Genomic DNA, 19,678 nt, shown 5'->3' with positions numbered 1-19,678 from the left:
CCGTTTCAATTGAAACAATTGAAACATATACACAATTGAAACAATTGAAACATATACACTGCGTGTAGTGTCAGTATAGGCATATTGTGCGTGTAGGCCATATTGTGCGTGTATAGGCCAGTATCTGTCTCTCCAAGAATCGTTTGCAACCACATTCATATTAATGTGTGTAAAATATATAACCCCCCCTGGACTCAAATATGTCCCACCAACATTTTGCTGCTTGTACCTGTATGATCAGTGACAAATAAACCCCTGTTTATTTCGGGGTGACATCAATTATTTTAGTAATTGGGATAGTATTGGATATATGTCATTACTTCATTATTAGTCTGTCTGTGTGCCCCATCCAGTCTGTAGACTGTTTCGTTTCGAGATATGGCTGTCACGTATTGCTTGGTTTTGACTCTTGGGATACTCGATGCTGGTTGTGAAATGTGAGCTTTTGTTCCGTGGAACTCTAAGAAACCGCTAGCGCTGGTAGTCACCAGAAAGCGGCAGTTTAGTGCCCTCAAACTGGAGGTCAGGAGGTTATAGATTCACGTCAAATGAGCTAACCTCCTTGACAGCACAGATATAAATCTTTAAAGCCCTGTATGTATTTTTCAGCAGATAAGTCTGGTGGGAACAGATAAAATGATTGCTTTTATCTGCTCTGATGGCTGCCCATTTTGTCCACCTCATTTCCGCCCTTTAGACTCCCCTGCAACACTGAATACAATGGCCCAGTATGTTCTATGACCTAGAACAGCCTCATTTGTATTTTGTACGTGGACAGAGGGTCTCTCAGTCTAATCTAAGCTTGTAGATCGCTACACCATGTTGGACTTGGAATATAAATTAAGCATGTTTCCAAGTTGACAAATTGTGGCTGATTGTTGATAAACTATACAGCATGTATCAGATGTCAAATTGTATTTTCAAGTAGTGCGTAAAGTCCCTAAACCCCCCATGCCAGCCCCTTCCACATCTTCCTCTTAATTATTATAGTTGTCTTTTACAAAAAAAAGAAAGAAAAAAAAGTGTTTTGTTATGTCTGTTTTTCTATGACCAGAGACACCCTTTTAGCTTACATTCACAAACACTGTGATTCCAAGGTAATCTATCCGGAAGCAGTATAAAATGCAACAAAGCAGATAAGTAATTATATCATAATTTCAATGAATTGGTTTATTTCTTTGCAGTTGTTGAGTCAAAATGGTATAGTATGTGTCTCACCACTCTCACAGGCTGCTTCTGTTCTTCCTCCTTCCATCCATCCACTTATACATTTATAATGCCACGCTGCTGAAGCAGTGGCTCCATGACACATGGCAGGGCCTGTGGCGTAGTTCACTGGGTCTCAATGTGGGGTCCCTGAGAGGGTTCCGGGGTGTCCCCAGCTAGATGATTGATTACAGGTCTGTTACAGTCTTAAGGGTGTACAAATGGAACCCAAATGGACCATTACTGTTGGAGCTCAAATGGACCCTGGCTGAAATGGAACTAAATGTGGTTGTATTTTTACACAGAGCTCCATGTTTCCAAGTGGTTCCATGTTTACACTCTTACAGCTTAAATGGATTTGTACGGTCCATTTGTACACTCTTAAGGGCTGTATTTTGCGTGTCTTAAGTACCAGGTCTTATTCCCTAACTTGAGTAAACTAAAGACCTGGAGGCGTTTGGTTACGGGCATGATTTAGTCATTATTATTATTGTTATTATTATTTTCATTCATTTATTTATTTTTTGTTCCCATTTGCACAGTAGTAAGAGTACTGACATTTTTTGGCATCTTTGGTCTCGGGGGGAGGGGTGGGTGGGATTGTTTGTTTTTGTGTTTTTTGTTTCTTGTTTTCTTTAGTCATTCATGATGTTAACGTATCTTATTGTGATTTTTTGTCTTTAATAAAAAAAACATTTGATAACAAAAAAAAGACCTGGAGGCGTGATCAATGCTCTTTGGACACTCAGAATAGCCAAATGGCATTGATCACGCCTCCAGGTCCTTAGTTTACTCAAGTTAGGGAATAAGACCTGGTACTTAAGACACGCAAAATACAGCCCTAGAGTTAAATGAACACTGATGTTTTGACTGTGTATGGTCCCTTAATGATGTTTTCATCCTCAGGAGTCACCACTGTCCTGACCATGACTACACTGAGCATCAGTGCTAGAAACTCCCTCCCTAAGGTGGCCTATGCCACCGCCATGGACTGGTTCATGGCAGTGTGCTACGCCTTTGTCTTCTCGGCCCTGATTGAGTTTGCCACAGTCAACTACTTCACCAAGCGCAGCTGGGCTTGGGACGGAAAGAAAGAAGGCATGGAAATTAGGGTGAGTTCTGAATCCAGCCTTGGATTAATGTAAACAAATGAAAGAAAAAGAAAATTATGAATGGCAGTATCTAGAAACAGATATGAAATGATGTGCCCTTATATCCAAGTTTCTTTTCTCTCTCTTTACAGGATATTGAGCTAAAAAAGATACATACACAAAAATATAACCATCCACATGCATCTTTTAAATCCTTGCTTGCTCTATGCTGTTGCAGAAGTAATCCCAAAACACGTAATCGATTTCATCACACTCCAAGATAGTTTGCTGCGTCTGTGCTCCCCTCAGCGTTCCTTCCTCCCCGGTTTTGAAGAAGCTTTTTCTTCGCCTATTCGATTCTAGACTATTTACACTCTATCTTTTTCCCCTGATAACTTCCTGAAAAATGAGTGCGCTCAAAGCAAGATGGCTTAGAGAACCTCAGCATTGGGTGGGGGTGGGGGGCTAAGAAGGACTCTCATTTTAACACTGGCGGAGCGGTGAGGACAAATTGAGCATCTGCAAATGCTGTGAGAAAGTCCCGCCTCAGCCTTCTTAAAAACGGCACTGAGCACTTCATGCCGACTGTAAGGAGTACCGTTTATTTATTCATTAACAGACGAATGGAACAGGGACAGCGGGGCAGAACGCAGAGAGAGGCGTTTAGTGGCGAACTCCCAGAGATAGTGGCCCTGATTTATGAAGGCAACATATGCTCGAGTCTAATCTTAAAATGAAAACGTAGGCTCTTTTCTCCTGCAACGCATGGGAATTAACATATAGAGCAAGATTACTTGCATGTCTGGTTCAAGTATAGCTTAATTTGTATTTCTTTGCTTGGCAGTGTCACACATCGTAAATGGCAGATCTACAAGCTCACACCACCTCATAGTTGCGAGGCATCGTGAGCTTGCATCTTTGTTATTTTCAACGTGTGAAACTGTCTTACGATGTGTATATGCTCATTCGATGCAGTTCTCTGCATGGTATAGGCATGCAGAATAACCAATAAGCGTGAATTATTCATCGGGATCTGACACTTGAAACTGTTTGACTTTTTTCATTTACAGTACGTGTGAAAGTTGATAGATCATATAGCATGCAGAATGAAGTACTGGAAGGTTGGCCTAATATTTACCTCGTAACTTTTCATGGGTTGCCACATTTTGTTTATGAAGATACGGTACACTGCGGTAAATAACAGTGCTGCAATGGAGTTAGAAAAGGTTAATGAAGTACAGACATTTCTTGTCAAGGTACTGTAGCATCATACAGAGCAGCTTCCATTACTCCCATTTAAAACAACTGGAGGTTTATGCGGCTATTGGACAGCAGCTGTCGGCTGTGTTTCAGTCTTTCATGCACTCTGCGCTAAAAACATGAAGCTGTGAAGCTGAAGTAACATAAATAAATTGTGGTAGGTTTCTCATGATCGTACCGAAGCTTGATTCTGTGTTGATTTCTAGAAGCTTCATAAATGAGCACCCATTTACTGTTCTAACACAGTTAGTAGTAGCTCAGAGATGCCATGAAAACATCAAGGAAAAGACAGACATTGGAGAGAAATTAAAAAAGTTAAAGTATTCTCATGCTGTGAACAACCACAATATATGATTCTGGACTCATTTAGGCACATTTTATTACGTTAATAAAGCTGTTTAGCTGAATATTTAGCATGAAATGGAAACCCCCTTAAAGATTCCATGGCCTCATTCTTTGGACCCCATCTGTGAACCCCTGGTGCACTGGGTTGAAATTAACCAGGGCACAGGTGTGAATACTTTATTCAGAATTAGTAGTGGTTAAATTTTAACAATATCTCTTTGGAGATTACCAGATAGATAAACAATCCTTTTGGTTTCAACTTATTGCACAGTACTTCAAAGCTTTTAATGGGGGGGAGGGGGGTAATGTTTTCATTCCACCGCAACAGACAGTATGGTGCTAAAGAAACACACTACTTTCCACCATCACTGTGTGAACTGCTCCCAGCAATCAAGTCAGCCATTTCCAGTCCTTTTTTATCGCTTGACAGCTGGTGTTCTGAATGATTGACAGGATTGCATATTGTTGCAGGAAAAGTTTTCAGCGGTATAGGGATAATTCTCACAGTTAGAGGGTTCTCTCTGTCTTTGATCCCACTTCTTAATGGCAACAGCCGTGGTCTTAGGGTGTGGGGGAGATGTGTGTGGGGAGCTGAGCATGCAACAAAAAAAAAGATGCCACAAAGGAACTCTCATCACAGCCCTCACTAGTAGAAGCTTCTAGAAAGCAACAAGGTGAACCTAGGTGCTTTATCCTTTATCTTAAGAGAATGGGAAATAATAATGGACCTTTGCTGCATTGAAAAGTAAACCCAATTGTAAAGACAAAAAGAAAAAGAGAGAAAAATATATATACACACCCAAGATTAAGGCTATAATTTATTCTTTGCCGCATGACACTTTCAACAAAAGTGTTCAACAAAAATGGCACAGGCCTATTTACAACTGACACTAGTGACACTTTTGAAACCACCTCATTTTTGCTGAGTGACACTTGTCAAAAGGCTTGTGCAATGAAGTATAAACTAGCTTTAAGTCCCAGTGAGAAGATGGCCCCTGGTTGACAGCGACACAGTTTCAGCCACCACCGTTGCTGTATAGAAATAATGACCGTATTAGCTCCGGGCTCCTGATCTCATCAGAGCCCAGTTCTATCTGCACGCAAGGTTTCTGGGGTGTAGGAACACAAGACTATAGAAGAGTTATAACAGTTAAACTTAAATAAGACACTATCAAGTTGTAGACAATCCTTTATAAGTTCCCAACATGCTAAACGAAGCATAATACCATAAATCAACAGTTTTCTCTATTCCCTTTTGAGCAAGTACAGTCCAACAGGACTTATCTTACAGACTCCACTGGTATACATCCTCTTAGAGCCTCATTCTTCCTTTGCCCCCATTAATGTGCACACAGAGGCATACGATCTAGGTGAATGTGCACCCGGGATGCTTTAAAGACCTTTTCACCTCAACTATCTCCGGAGGAGGAGGGCCCAGACACTGAAATAAATGTGGCATGTGTGTCTGACCAGAATGAAAAAAGGTGGAAGGGAACTAGGCAATTTCACAACCACCTAGCTTTTGGAAATTATTTCTTTCAGAGGATGTGATGAGCACTGCTGGCTGCATGACAAATGTAATCCAGCTACATAACCTTTTAAACCTTAACCTTAAATTTGCTTGTTTGGCTTTTTGTATTTCTTTGGTTGAAGATTAACTTCCAAATCTACAATCTGGGACTTATTTTAATGAATAAAACATTATTTGAACCAATCTGTATGTAAATTTAATATAATTAACATGGCTGCAAAACTTTTAAAGAAGACAGCACACCAGATTGGACTCGATTTGTTGCAGCGCATTTGGTGTGCATACTCTTGGATTACCCAAATTCTGGAGGATGCATAACCTATAGGACATGCCTTTTTTCTAGTGACTCATACTACCCTGCTAATATGTGACGTGCCCGTGTTTCTTTTTATATATACTTTTTTCATTTATTTTTACATCTTTTGGGGGGATCATGATTCAAATGAGTCAAATGTATTACAAATAAATGAAAAAGGTTATTAAAAAAACACAGGCACCTCACGTTAGAAGAAGAATATCAGTCACCAGAAAAAAAGGATGGGTGTTTTCGATGAATCTATCATGATTAAAATGGAGTTTAAAGTTACAATGGGTTTGTATAAGAAGGGCAGCTCAAATTAATATCAAATATCTAAATACTGAATGGAGCAACTTAAAAACTGGGGTGTTCACATAAGCCTGAGTAGACGATGAAATAAAGTGAAATATCCCTTTAACTAAGCTTCAGCACCATGGACAGCAAATGTAGCTTAACATGTACAAATTGTACTGTAGCTTAAGCTTTAAAATAAATATTGTAGTATGCACCAAGATATTTCCCCCCCTCTCTGGCGGATAACATACTCGTCATACTGTAAATTTTGCCATTGTTTTCAAGGTAACCGCCATTGAAGGAGACTTTAGCGCTGCACACACCAATATGGTTACACCACAACTTTAATGGTGATTTTGTGAATGATGGCTAAACACTGAGAGCCAATATCCATCCATTCATTGTCATATTAATCCTATTTACAGAATGTTATCGTTCAGTAGTTAGGATGCATGCTCACTTCAACATTGTTATAGTCAGACTCAATCATATTATTGTTCATCATTCTTCGTGTACTGTGGACAGCCTTTAAGAGGAAACAAAGGAGATAGAAAACAGAGGGAAGAAAGAAAGAGGAGCAAGTGGAAGGAAGCCGCATTTACCTTGATTAGACGTTCTCTTTTTTTTCTCCTTTTTTTCCAAAAGCATGTTTAATTAATGCTGTCTGACAGGTAGTCAGTATTACATGCTCTGCTCTAATGAGACACAGTTCAGCTCAGGTGTGTGGAGAGCTCAGTCATCAGCAGCACTCCCAGTGAGCTAGTCGTACAGTGAGCCCACACACACACACACACACACACACACACACACACACACACACACACACACACTCTTACTTAAACACAGCAACATGCCTCAGGCTAGCCGAAAGGCGCAGACTGAAAGTGTCATACCAGTTTACAACCGACATACTTGTCGTTTTCATGCCCAGTGCCCACAAAGTGTAAGCGAAGTACTTGCACCCATCTGTGTATCCATGGGCGGATGAGGTGTGGTCAGGGAAATTGTTGGCGTTTTGCTATCTAGAGGGAGTGAGGAAAAAGTGATTGCGCCTTAGACCAGCTCTGACCTTGTCTAAAGTCTAGCATAGTCCCCCGGCACAGAATTTCCCTGCTATTTAAAGAGCGCATTAGATCGTAGATTGGCCTATATGCCAACATGCTCACACTGCACGGAATTAAAAACACATCTGAATTCAACACATGACTCACATGGTAGAGAGACTCAGATCTGAACCTGATTATCTATTCTATTGCATCAGGCAGTGAGTTTCCAATAGTTCCAATCAGTTTGCCATACTGGCAGGCACCAAGTACGTAAATAGTTTTTGTGGTCAGAAACAGAAGATGAACTATTTAGCTCTTGACAATAAGACTGACTAATACGAACGTGAAATACGTGAAAGATATTTGTCATACTTGGATGCCAAAGTATGACTTAAGAGCAAAATGGCAGCCATGTGAATATGGTGAATTCCATATCACAGTATTTGGATAGGTGAGTCCTGTCCATGCTGAAGCTTAGTTATAGTGCTGCCCATGGTAGGCAAGGCATGTCCGATTGGGGTCCTTGAAATTAAAAACATTGAGAATTGAGGAGATTACACAACACCAATTCCAATTAGTGGATGTCAACTTTGTTCTCGTCTGAGGATCAAGACAGCTGCTGCTTCCCTATATTTCACCAGAAAGTCATTACATTCACACAGCATTCCAGGTCTGAATTAGTCTATGACTAGAATTACAACCAGCAGTATTGGACCCACCATATCAGCACCGGAGTTGAGAACCGCTGATGCAACTAAATTGGGGTTGGGGGTGGGGTGTGCCCTTCATTGGTGGGCAAATAACAAAGCTGCTGCAGGGGGGGGATTAACAGGTTCACATTCCTCTGTGATGAGGGTCTACAAACACGTGTTAATTTTCTTCCTCTATCCATTGCTGTGATAGAGGTTTGCTCCCAGTGAAGGTGGATTTGAAGGAATCGATAGCCAGTGAAAGAGTCTGGTGCAGGCTCCAGTATTCTCCGCTTCTGTACTGATGCCGTGCAATAGATCCTCTGTCCCTGACAGCAGCCCAGAGACTTTTTTGTTAGATACATGCAAGACATCGCCCTTCCAGCCGGCCAGATTGTTGCATTATCCTGCATACAGGAGTCTATGGGCTGACATAACACCAGTATGAGACATAAGTAGCACTATGCTTAATTTAAACTCCATCATACTGTGGTGTTGCTCGCTGAAAATAGCAGATTTAGATAGATCGGCGAGTGACACTGTCTCCATGTGAAAATCTAAAGTCCATTATAGTGGTGCAACAGTTGAGTTAATTGAACTTAATTAATCGATTATTTACCAAAAGAATCTACTAGTAACCATCTATCCCTATTGTGGGCCCATTTTCACTAGTGATTAATTGATTTGTATAGTGTGTTAAAAAAATTGAAACATGCTTCTCGATTATTTGATTGTTAGATATAAGTAATCGATAGTATATTAGCTAAGAAAGTAGTTGCAGCTATTCAGTCCATTACTCGGTCTAGCTGGTTTCATGTGGCCTTATTGCATTGTCACAGTATTTCTCCATTTCAGTATGGTGTGTGTACAGGCTGCCGACACTCATTTCATCTTGGCTCTGTCGAAACAAGAATGCTTGACATACATAGCAACAGTAACCAAGGGGGAGGGGCTCAAGGAGGGGGTGACAAGTGAGCTGGGGAAAACATTTCATACATACATAAAATTACCATATATAATAGCGTTCTAATGGGGGCCTGGTTTGATTGGCCTTGCAATCAAGCCTATGAGGGCTGTGAGCCAAGATACAATGGAGGTGTGCTGTTTAATCCAGCTAGAGTAAACCCCAGTGTGTTGTTATTATGCTAAAACATGCAGGGGAAACTCTTATTAGCCATGATAGCGAGAAGCAGTAGCAACCAGTGCAACAGATGGTAACACATTGGCATTATTTAAGTATAATTACCCATGTAATGTAAACCTAGGTTAACACCTAGGTGTAGTAACAGGTAAAACCTGTTCACAACATGATGATTCACAATTCTGTTCCTACTCTACCTCAGGGAGAACTCATCCAACCACTGCAGGTCGGTGGTCTAATTAAATTGCATTAACATAGTCTACCATACGGATTGGTTAAAATGTAATTGTATTCATAAAAATAAGTCCAGGGTTGTAGCTTTAAGACCTCTTAACATTGACGTTTAGCTATTGCATGACATTAATGCTAAAAAAGAAAATGTGCCACTGTAAAATGTTCCACTGTACACTGGTGATATGTTTTATCACCGGTGCTGAATATTCTAGTGAAATACTAGAGTAAACACATTGTATTTTCACATTCAAACTGGTGACACTGGTTTAACATCAGCATAAGCCTGCAGTTTCCAGGATGATCTCACACACACACACACACACACACACACGCACGCACGCACGCGCGCACACATACTGTACACACAAAGAAGGTTCTGCAGACCCTGAGCTGCCTCAGACATTTCATGCTGGTGCTGCTGGTAGAGTACATTAGCACAAGCCTGTAGGCTGCTTTTTACATGACGATTGATTTGCTCATTGGACAAATAAGCTGGTTTGATGTATCCTCATTGCATGTGCACAATATTTCATCATATGTTTAGTCATAATGCCAGAGACCAGTGTTTCCCAAACAATGGAGAGGGACCCAAAACATTATTTTCTAAATAATTTCAGAAATTAAGAAAATCCATATATTTTCAAAGAATAATTAAATACATTGAAATAGAGTAGACGATCTATGAGCTCACAAGTTGTCGCATAGCGATGCGTTGTGTTCATGTAGATCGTAATTTTCACTTTTTGTAAGTTATTGGGTCCCGGGGAGACACGAAATTTCTCTTTTGAGTCTCAAGTTGAAATGGTTTGTGAACCCCTGACATGGACTGCTGGCAGTGAGCAGCATGCAGGAAGAGACAAACAACACAGCACGTTGGAGAGGAGACAGGAGAGTAACTCATCTTTGGAAGATTACCTACATTAGGGACAGTGACTTCAACAAAGCTTGAAAGTAGCGAGAAAGTATGACCATATTCGAGTGTGAAACCATGAACACTGAACACAGTGAATCATATTGCTTATTATACTTACTAGTTCTGTGACAAATATAGATAGATGGTGCGTTTATAGAATAACAAGGATTTGACGACTTACAACATTATCTTCCCTGTTCTATAGAAAGTGTAACCTTTAATCCCGTGTTTGTTTCGTAAGCCTCACATCATGCGACAGGCGCATTTCTTCTCATGACATACAGTACATTTACTGCACGTCTTAATGTTTTTGAGATGGGCTCATGCAAATCCTTTAAGAATAAAAAATCTGCTCCTTTATCTCAGCTAGTTCACAAACAACCAAACTCAATCTGGAACATCTCCATAGATGAGCTCGATACTTAATTATTTAGAATAAGAATGTTCCAGTTTTCCACACTGAATTTCCCAGTTTTTATTTATTTATTTATTTTCACAAAGAGAACATTGAATTGTTTAGATTACAGAAACCTACGTATGCTGATGTATTACAGATTGCCGGTGTTAACAGTGCAAAATGCTACTGTATTATTGTACTTGTTTCCTAGCAGACAATGCTAACTGTAGTGTGCAAGTGGAGTAATTTTGATATCATTGGTAAACCCTTTTCCCTTTTTCTACTTTTCTTTTCAGGAACCCTTTCAGAGTAACATTGCCAGGATAAAAGATATGGTTAGGCTTCGTTTTGTTCTCTCAATGTGTCGTGTCGTGTGGCGTCTCGTGTTGCTTCTGTTTCCTCTTTATGAGTTCAAATGGAAGTGTTGTTCAGTATGACGCTTCGGCCTTCACGCCCCTTTACTCTGTTTTCTTCTTTATACATGTCCTTTTCAGAGAAGAGAGTCCTCTACATTGTCCAAAAAAGCCAACAACACATTCAACATTGTTGGAACTACCTACGCCATCAATGTAGCCAAAGATCAAGGCTTAACCACCATCTCCAAGAGTGCCACTGCAGCCTCTGGCCAACACGATTTCCTCCACAGATTGGATGACCCGTACTTCGAAGCCAAAAAGTCCTACAACCGTGTCAGCAAAGTGGACAAGATATCTCGCATCATTTTCCCTGTTCTCTTCTTTATCTTCAACCTGGTCTACTGGGTGACATATATCAACAGAAAGCCTGTCATGATGAAGTCCAACATCCAGAACTGAATTGGGAGTAAAACTGCAAGGGTTGATGGTTTCGTTTGCCGGTTTTGCGAGGGTTTGCAAGAGGCCAAGTTCATTACATCCTGTTTTTGCACGAGTGTGTGTGGGTGGGTGTGTTTTGTCTGTGCATATGGTACTTTCTTTAACCTTTGATATCTTGCACGTCTGTATAGATGGAAGGCAAATCTTAGCATAGAATCACAAGTAGTAGTGGAGCTTGGGGGGTGAATATTTTTCCATATCAAAATGTGTTTGTGTAGCATCTCTTTCTCTCTCCATACCAAACCTGGGCTCTGGCCCTGTTCCCTGTTGTCAATAGCCGAAAGGTATTTTGTTGTATCTCGATTGTTTGCTGTTCAGTATTGTAGTCAAATGGTTTTTTTCCTGTGTGTTTAGACACGTTTTTCACTTCCTCGATAAGGCCTAGTGCTCTAGTCAGAACGAGTGAATAAACGCACGCACGCACGTGTGTACACACACACGCACGCACGCACGCGCGCGCGCGCGCGCACACACACACACGCACACGCACACGTAGGGACACCAGATTCGGTTTGTGTAAAGTTAAGAACAGGCTAAGGCCTATTGGCTGAAAGTGTCCATCAAAAGGTACAATAGTCATCGGTTTTATTTGAAGGTCGATTGTGGACCATTGTCATGTTTCCCAGATTTCCATGGAGCTTATGCCCCCCCCCCCCCCCCCCCCACACACACACACACACACACACACACACACACACACACACACAGAGTTGCAAGAGGATTCAGCTGACTCTGAGCTGCCAAAGACTCAAAAAAGCCATGGTTTATAGTTTGACAGTTTCACAAATATTGACGGTTCAGTGTCATTAAGGTGCCATCCAATGGTCAGGCATCAGGTCAGTCATCAGAAGAATCATCGGCGTGCTGTTTACGTGACGGTATGCTCCTCTCTTAGCCAGCGGCTAAGCCTTGCGTAGCTCCATATAGGTACATCATTAATAATCGTCAGTGTCTGGCCTTCAGCTTGTCCTGCTACATCTCAGCAGAACCAACGCAATATCATCTGGAATTGCTTTTGTGTCCCACAGGCCTGCCTGTACATTTTCCAGTCCGGTGACTCTTATTGTTTTAACGGGAAGAGTATGTTCAATGAGAGAGAAGGAATGTGCCTTTGTGAATACACACCTGCTATGTAGACATTATTTTGTTTCTTTTAAATTTTTCTTTACATGCGCGTGCCGTGCATGTAAGAACACTGACATAGATAGTAACAAATGCACACAAATTAATTAATGCACATGTATACGCACACAGACACACACATGTCAGTGTGCACATTACATGCAACCACATACTGGTAACCAGTAGTTCCATTATGGTATGTGGCACTGTCGCCCCCAGTACGGTCACTGAGTGTGAAATTATCTATTAGTGTGGAAATTGAGCAGACCTCTGCATGTGCAGAAGATGAGTATAGATGGCTTCTTATTATCAAGGATTATGTCGGATTGCATTTATGTTCATAGTCATGGTGGCATGTCTCTGAGATAAACAGAAACTGGTATTGTTACTATGTTACTATTGTTCAAAATCTCATTTTGAATGATAGTTTATTATCGGCCAAGAGATCATGTTTTCACTCTACATCTTGCAACCTACTAGGCCGATCATATATTTTGTGTAGGTTTACAGCAGACAAAATACTCTAATTGTTCATTGACAACAATGTCATCCAAAAAAATAAAATAATTCATTATAAATTATATATATATATATATATATATATATATATATAGCCAATGTTTCACACAAAATATACATTGATCAGCATACCCCAAAATGTTAATGCATGCATTCAGATAATTCCATGCTGTCGGTCTATAGCCCCCTTGACGAGTGCACCAGAAATATAGAACCTAATACAGCACCATCTTGAAATCAGACATGTATAGTTGATTAAAGAGCATGCTAAGATGCTAAGTTTTGGGTGATTTGATTAGAACATCCGTACAGAATTTAATGTTACATATGTCATGCGTATTGGATTGTGAGGCCAATGCACACAGGTCTTAAGTCTCTTTCCTGAGACACTGCCTCCCTTCAGGTCTGCCACCTTTCAGATATACTATCTCATCCTGTATGCCATGCCATTTAATTCACTGCCATGTACAATTGACTGTCAACGTGTGTAGCCACAATGTCGGTGATCCTCTCACAAAGGACTCAAAAAGCAACTGTGGTGGAGCAGCAAAGACCTGACGTACATTTAAAAAACGCATCCTTTGATTGGCTGGTGATACAAGCATAATTGAAACAAGGAATTAACAATCATGTTTGCAGATTACACAGAACATCGGATGAACATCACGATTACTGCAGTATGCGTGATGTTACTGACACAGAGCTGAGCTGGCAGGGTTGTGGACATGTTGCAAAGTATTAGGATATAACCTTGTAACATCCTATGACAACATGCCACACTACTTTCTGATGTGTTCAGTGTCCACAAAGTTGTTTCGATACAGCCTGTCTTTTCTGATTGCACTATAATGACTATAATTATATTTAATGATATCCCTTTCCCCCATTGCCCCATGCCATTTTATACTCAAGCACAACCCCAAAACATTGTCATCACAGGCCCCAGACAGAGGGAAAGATGGAGGGAGGTAGGGCATGCCTTCCGGTGGAGATTTGCGCTCTGAGTTCCACTTTCTATAGTTACAAAGTTTCCTTTGAATGGGATGACATCTGTTACTATGTTTTATACTTAAACTCATGCCAGAAACACTCATGCTTTTCTTTTCACATTTCTATGAAAGTTTTGCATCCCTGGTGCCTGTCCACATTCTTAATTTGACTGTTCTTTCTATAGAGTCAGGTAAAACTTGTTAAGCTTTTCTTTGCTTGTGTCATTGTTATGATAAAGCCTGATTTATGCTCCAGTGTTGTGTGACATGTCGGCCGACAAGGATAACATTTTTTTTTTGTCACCAAACCATAATAAATCAGGCTTAATGCTTTCGATTTGCATTCCAATTGTGACTTTATAGTAGATTGTCACGCCACTGCAATGGGCTTGGTGTTGATATTATATGCACATATTCTTTGTGTTGTTGTTCTATGCTGAGTTATTGTGTTTGGCTATACACAACAACAAGTTTTATGTCATCTTGGAGACACTCGTCACTGAAATGAAATGAAATTATCTCCAGTTTGACGACGACTGCCTCCAGTGTCACTCAGCACATTTCCTTTTGAGTTAATTGTTAATTTACGCTTTGTATATGTGATCTGTTTGACTGTTGCCAAGTAAATTATTTCTTTGCCAGATGCATTCTGGTTATTTTCAACAGGTTAGATTTAATATTTTTGGAAGACTAATGTTATTTTTCTTTTAGCCCCCAACATGCATCTTACATAGAGATAGTGGTAAGCACTTTTGAATAGCATTTTTTATGATGCTACTCTTCAATTTTTTTTTCTTTTTTTTCTTTTAACCATTCATTTTAGCATAGCTACAGATCAGGTTTGTCTCAATGCAGTAGCCTATCATGCTTTCAACAAACTGACGATGGCCAGTGGGACTGTTAAGTTTATTCCAAAACTTGAATTCCAAAACAAGGGTAGCATTGACCAGTGTGTGCATTATACCAGTTTCATGCAGTATTCTTGCCATATGGTAATCGTAAATTATCTCCCACCATAGCCACTTGAACAAAATACTCAATTTACCAGGTTCTCAAGGGCTCCATATTGTACTAAGCCACCTCTTGTTTTGCTGTAAAAACAAAAAAGCTAAATATATATCCTTGTCTTGAAAGTTTCCCCAGCCATTGCAGAAATAATGTCTTATTGTTCAGCGTTATGTCCATCAAAACAATAATGTGCCAGTTTAGAGTGAAATATATGTCTATAGAACTAGAATTATTCAAATGGAGTCAGTTGGTGTTTGATAAATTCCACATCAGATGGCACATTTCTCATACATTGGACACATGGGAAGATATGATGTTTTTGGTCTTAGAAATATATACTCATATAGAGTATCCCCCTAATTATTGTGGACTATACGTAGAATAAAATATCTCTAGCCATGGTAATTTAGATTTATTTCTGTAAATTCATTCAAGAAAAGGGTCGAAGTTCATCATTCCTCACAAGATCAAATTTGCATTAATAATGACAGAATATATATATGTACATTTTCAGAAAGAAAGTACATAGCCTACGATAAGGTATGGTATGGCCCGTCCCCATACCATATCCACATGTTGTAATTGAAGATGACATTCAGCAAGTCATTACATCTAGATTAAATTCATCATTTAAACCACTTGGTGGCAGTGTTTGCACAGTTGAATATATTAAACACTTGTTCAATGTCTCCCCCTCTAGGAGCCAGTTATTTTAACAGTATTAGCCACTGAAACATACAATGTAATGGCTGAATTACAGAAAATATTACATTCACAAAATAAAACTATATTCCTTTTCATGCATTGATATACTCAGGTGACTTTACATTTGTGTATGTGTTTGAAGATAAAAACGCTATGTTGCAATACCTACCTCACATATTTATTACACATGAAAAAAAATGTTGTGTATTCAATATTCTTTCAGCTTCATTCTCCAGATGGCACACAAGCACATGGAATGATGAACTTTGAATCAGTACCCTTCTCTGCCTGTCAGTTTCTTTCATGTCATGATTGCAATTTGCAACCTATACTTTAAAACCCAAAAGGTTTTACTTCACTGGTTATCAATGTGGGGTCCGCAGGGACCCCCAGGCATCCATACGAGGGTTCCAAAGGGTCCCCAGCTAAAGAGTGCTATTTAGGAACCAAATTGGATTCTTACAGATCTCTAACTCTGAGAACAAAGTGGACCCACAATGGTCCTGCACAGTCTTTCAGGAGATTCTCGTGTCCTGCAGGGCTGCTTGACAGGGACACGGTGCACTTTCTTGCTCCAGGACACTCTGACACGAGCTGACAAAGTGACCCTGTTGCATTCTTAATGCTAATGTATACTTTGTCATTATGACCGCGGCGCTCTGTGAAAGTCTGTTATTTTCGGTGAGTAACGCAGTCATATGATGAAGTGTAAATTAGACTTTAATGTGTGCAAAGGACTATTGATCGGATGAAAAATAATGGTCAAACAAGAACACTTCCAGAACCACAATATTGACTGCCTTGCCTTTACTGCTGGACCACACTGCCCTACAAAGCACAACAACAGTAACTGCATGAGCACTGAGCAGTGGATGGAAGTCAAATGCCCCACCATTAGGTAATGCCAGCATTACAGAACTTTATAATTTAGTAGTTTTTGGTTGTTGTTTTATCCCCATATCATAGTTATGACCTTTGGCATTTCAAACGCACAAAAGTATTACTTTTGTTTGCCTTTGTCAGTAGAAGCTCATTAATCCACATTGCTTACTTCAAAACTGACCAGAATGGCCATAATGAACTAAACAAGCAGTGATGAAAAAAATAAAAGGAAAAGAACATTAATTTCGTTATAGTTTCTTTGAATAATTTGTTTTAGGAATGCCATGATAGCCATTAATGAAGAACACATGATGAGATGCTGATGTAGATGGGATGCATACACATCATGTTAGGGTATGCATTAGGTGTGATGTTTTGATGTACTTCACAAAATTTGGTTTTGATAAACAAGAGGATTTATTTCTATTTAGAGCTTGGCAAAGCCTTCCCTTACAGGGCAAAACAGAAACATGTCATCATACAGTATGTGCATATAGTATATGATATATATATGGACTATAATAATATATGGATATATTTATGCTATTCAAAACATACAGCATTAAAGCTGATATGTTTTATAAGACATTAACTCTGCAGCATTGTTGCAAATCTCAATGGTTAGAAAGCTATAGACAAATCACAGATTATTAATACTACTATTGTGAATTCAATTCTGCTAGTTCTTTTGTGAATTGATATGTCAGGTTGTTTATTTTTACCTTTGATAAGTACTGCTCTTAAATCCAGCTCTATAACAGAGTGTTGTGTTTTTTTAATGTACATATAATACTCATCAAATCTACTTTAGATCAGTACCATGTGTGCACTTTTTAAAACTTTTAACTGTGAATAAGCAGCTGTCCGCAAGCGACATTGTACAAGCTGTTCTCTCTCTCTCTCTCTCTCTCTCTCTCTCTCTCGCTCTCTCTCTCTCTCACTCTCTCTCTCTCTCTCTCTCTCTCTCTCTCTCTCTATGTCACAAAGCATTGGGGAAGCACAGTGTTTCTTGACAAACAGCTACAGGGTGACAGTGGATTCTGATAGTTGTTGTCTTTTAGCTCTTTTTGACTACAAGAAGTAAGTGAACCGAGCTGGAATTTGGTTCTGGATTTGTTTCCATAAGTTATGGCTCAGAACCTAATTTAGGCCCTAGCTGCTCAGGAGGTAAAATATGTTTCCATCAAGGGTGGTTCTGATCATAATGAAAACAAACAAAAAAGCATCACATAACTTCGCGGGTGCTGGCAGTTTTCAGGTTATGGAAGGTTCCCCTTTGTAGTTGAAAAGAGCCATTTGGTTTGTCCCATATTGAGGATGTGCTCTCTAAAGCCCTGTCCCAAACTCATGTCTTCACTGTATAAGATATAGGAAATGGCAGTGGGGTTTAAAAGGATCTTGTACCAAGGTATTATTACTTTGCCATGGCGTTGCAAACAGAGGTGGAATAAGCCTGAAAGGATTATGGGACCCTAAACTGACAGAGATGTATAGATTTTCACATTGGGCATTCATGTCATGGGGCCTGAACTCCAATAAGCTCCCCTGATTGCAAGGTCTGACTTAAAATACAGTGCCACGGTGGAAATCTATGACACTGGCAGAACGTAACTTCTGGTAGTCATTTGCTATGCCTTTTGGTGGTTTATTGACATATAAATCCTTTGTTTCATTGTGGTATTCTCTGTTGTGTGGGCTGTACTCTGATGCATGCAGGTCATTTTGTTTGTGATGTGTGAGGAAAATGAAACCAATACAAAGCGAGGGTATATTCTGTATTGTAAGAGGGAGCCAAACACTCCACGTATAGTGTTTGTTCTAACACTTCAAATGAAGGTGCATAACATTATTGTGATTTGTAGCATTATTTCTGTAAAGTGCTGCATAAAAACAATATCCAATCAAAATGCATATAATGAACCACTGTAATAGAGGTGAAAAGGGTCACACGCCACAAGTCAGTATATAACTAAAGATGTGTAAAATAAATGATCTTTCATGAGATTCCTGATTTAATATCTAATAGGGCTCTGCCAGTTAACCATCATCTCAGTTGGTATTGTTTATCATCATGCCATGTGATGTACTTTTTGGAATGAGAATAGAAATGATTGCCCTAGGGTACTCTGTCACTATTAAAAAGATAGAGGTCACGGGATGGTAAAACTCTGTCTAAAGAGACTTGGTGGTAAGATTCTACTGGTGATACGTACAATTGCAAACAATTTGAAAAACTGATGAACACATGCATGGATATGAATGAACTGCACATAACCTTTGGTCAGGTATGCTGATACATTCAAGTATTCTTCTGAACATTTTCCTGTATTTATTGTTTGTTAACTAAACATGGGCTATAACCCATCGTTTTTTTATTTTTTTCATTTTTGTCAAATCGTCAAAAATGATGAAAAACGGCGCGCTATAGTATGCCGTACGATATAGGCTATAGCCCATTGTGGGCACAAATCATTCCAGTATTAGCCGACTCCTGACTGCCAAGATGCGACAGTCAAAACTCCAAAGCACGGTCTTCTATGCCAGTGGTTCCCAAAGTGGGGTCCGGGGACCCCCAGGGGTACCTGAGGGAGTTCCAGGGGGGACCCATCTATTTTGTTCATGTTCATAAAGTGCTAAAGTGTTTAAAGCAGTGGTTCCCAAACTTTTTCATGTCAAGGACCCCCAAATTGACACTACTTAGCCCGTGGACCCCCATTTGAAAAGATATGCCAGGGACCCCCATAAGAGAAGACGTACACATTTAGACGTCTACATTTAGACGTCTGTATACATTTAGACGTCTACATTTAGACGTCTGTATACATTTAGACGTCTACATTTAGACGTCTACATTTAGACATTCCTGCAGGAAACACTGCTTGTGGTTGTAAATATATTGTTATCCGTGTTGCGAGGATGAGGGGGTACCTGGAAAAATATCTACCCCAAAAGGGGTACCTGGTCCAAAAAAGTTTGGGAACACCTGGTCTAAATGTAGACGTCTAAATGTAGACGTCTAAATGTAGACGTCTAAATGTGTACGTCTTCTCTTATGGGGGTCCCTGGCATATATTTTCAAATGGGGGTCCACGGGCTAAGTAGTGTCAATTTGGGGGTCCTTGACATGAAAAAGTTTGGGAACCACTGCTTTAAA

The 19,678-nt window shown here is 39.8% G+C and overlaps 1 protein-coding gene across 1 annotated transcript in view; it reads left to right on the top strand.

Moving 5' to 3' along the window:
• The window catches only part of gabra3 (gamma-aminobutyric acid type A receptor subunit alpha3), a 118,409-nt gene extending 107,130 nt beyond the window's left edge, over positions 1-11,279 (top strand). The window contains exons 10-12 of the mRNA XM_080779353.1: positions 2,113-2,318; positions 10,742-10,780; positions 10,940-11,279. Coding sequence (XP_080635479.1) covers positions 2,113-2,318; positions 10,742-10,780; positions 10,940-11,260 — 566 coding nt within the window. The 3' untranslated portion in view covers positions 11,261-11,279. The remainder of the gene's footprint in view (positions 1-2,112; positions 2,319-10,741; positions 10,781-10,939) is intronic.
• Positions 11,280-19,678: the final 8,399 nt, after the last annotated feature.

This window comes from Protomyctophum bolini, assembly GCF_963924005.1.
Source record: "Protomyctophum bolini genome assembly, chromosome: 13".
In the NCBI taxonomy this organism is placed as follows: Eukaryota; Metazoa; Chordata; class Actinopteri; order Myctophiformes; family Myctophidae; genus Protomyctophum; species Protomyctophum bolini.
The sequence above is the reverse complement of the archived record's forward strand: the minus strand, read 5'-3'. Positions and strand labels throughout refer to the sequence as shown.